At 62.9% G+C, this 1,535-nt stretch overlaps 1 protein-coding gene across 1 annotated transcript in view; it reads right to left on the bottom strand.

Moving 5' to 3' along the window:
- The window catches only part of Kat2a (lysine acetyltransferase 2A), a 4,770-nt gene that overhangs the window by 1,087 nt on the left and 2,148 nt on the right, over nt 1-1,535 (bottom strand). The window contains exons 9-13 of the mRNA XM_010635555.1: nt 1,374-1,531; nt 1,146-1,272; nt 561-671; nt 255-398; nt 5-134 (exon numbers count right to left, since the gene is read on the bottom strand). Coding sequence (XP_010633857.1) covers nt 5-134; nt 255-398; nt 561-671; nt 1,146-1,272; nt 1,374-1,531 — 670 coding nt within the window. The remainder of the gene's footprint in view (nt 1-4; nt 135-254; nt 399-560; nt 672-1,145; nt 1,273-1,373; nt 1,532-1,535) is intronic.

Raw genomic sequence — 1,535 nt, forward strand, 5'->3', positions numbered from 1 at the left:
CCGCCCAGCCGCCGCTCACGGATGCCAGGCACGCTCTCCACGGGGATCTGCCGCACACCCTCCTTGAAGCAGCTGAGCCCGGGGTAGACCTTGCGGATCTGGGCCTGTTTGCGCTCGATCAGCTTCTTGATGATCTGGGGGTGGGGGCGGTGACACTTGGTTCCCATGGGTCCTCCAACGTCCCCGCGGGGAGGTCACCCAGCACACACGGATGCGAGCGCGGAGCGGGGTGCGGAGCGGGGCACACCGCGCACCTCCTTCTGCTTCTTGATGATGTGTGACAGCTCCGTGTATGGGATCCGTGGGTTCAGCTCACACTCCATCAGCGTCGCCCCCTCGTAGTCCTTGATGTAGCCCAGGTAGCGGCTCTTGGGGACCTTGATGTCCTTGGAGAAGCCCTGGTGTGTGTGGTGAGGACCCTGTCTTCAGCATGTGCTCCCCGACCCTGGTGGCCTGAGCCCCCCACCCTGCAGGGCCGAAGGACTGGATCTGTCTGTTCCCCACCCTGCAGGCGCCAGCGGGAGCAGGGACAGGAGGGCTGGCGGGTGGGCCGGGCTTGCCTGCTTCTTGAAGTAGCCGATGGCGTACTCGTCTGCGTAGGTGAGGAAGTAGAGGATGCCATGCTTGATGTGGTACTCCTTCAGGTGGTTCATCAGGTGGGTGCCGTAACCCTGAGGGACGGGCAGTCAGCCAGGGAGGGGCCTCCGGTCACGGCACGATGCAAACGGAGGCCCCATACCCGTGCTGGGGCTGGGACAGGAAGTTCGCTCGCTCGCCAGCACCAAGGGAGACATGAGAATGAAAGAAAAGCAAAGTTGTTGACTCCGGGCTCCATTTCCCAAGTTCCTTGGGTGCGATACCAAGGTTGAACCAGGGCCTCTGCACTGAGCCCTTTCATTTTTTCTGAGGCAGGGTCTTACTACATTGCTAGTTGCCCAGGTTGGGCTCCAACTTGAGATCCTCCTGCCTCTGCCTCCCTCAGTGCTGGGATTATAAGCACCTGGCCACAACCAGTGACTCCCTAATTCTCAGTGCGCAGGTCCAGCTTCCCCAGCTGGGGCCTTGAAGCACGAACTCCACCCCAAGGGAGGGCTGAGGCCCCGCCGTGCCGCATGGACCTAGGCAGGGACAGGGCTCGCACTCACCTTGACCTGCTCATTGGAGGTGACTGCACAGAAGACGATTTCGGTGAATCCCTGGGTGGGGAACACTCGGAAGCAGATGCCACCGATGACGCGCCCATCCTTGATCAGTGCCAGCGTCTTGTGCTTCCTAGGAGAGAGGTGTCAGGGCAGCGCCTGTCCCCGCGCCCACGGCCTGGCTGGGGTCAGGCCTGGCAGGGAAGGGCAGGTGCCGACCCGGGTGGGACTCACGGGTCGAAGACGAGGCGGGCGATGTACTCCTTGGGCATGCGTGGCAGCTGGTGCGAGAAGACGTTCTGCAGGCCCACCAGCCACAGGAGCACCCGCCGGTTGGCCTTCGGTGCCAGCGAGTTGCCGACGACGTGGAACTCAATGATGCCACGCCGCTCCTCC

The sequence above is a fragment of the Fukomys damarensis genome, unplaced genomic scaffold (genome assembly GCF_012274545.1).
Source record: "Fukomys damarensis isolate Sample0158 unplaced genomic scaffold, DMR_v1.0_HiC HiC_scaffold_13, whole genome shotgun sequence".
NCBI classification, from domain to species: Eukaryota; Metazoa; Chordata; class Mammalia; order Rodentia; family Bathyergidae; genus Fukomys; species Fukomys damarensis.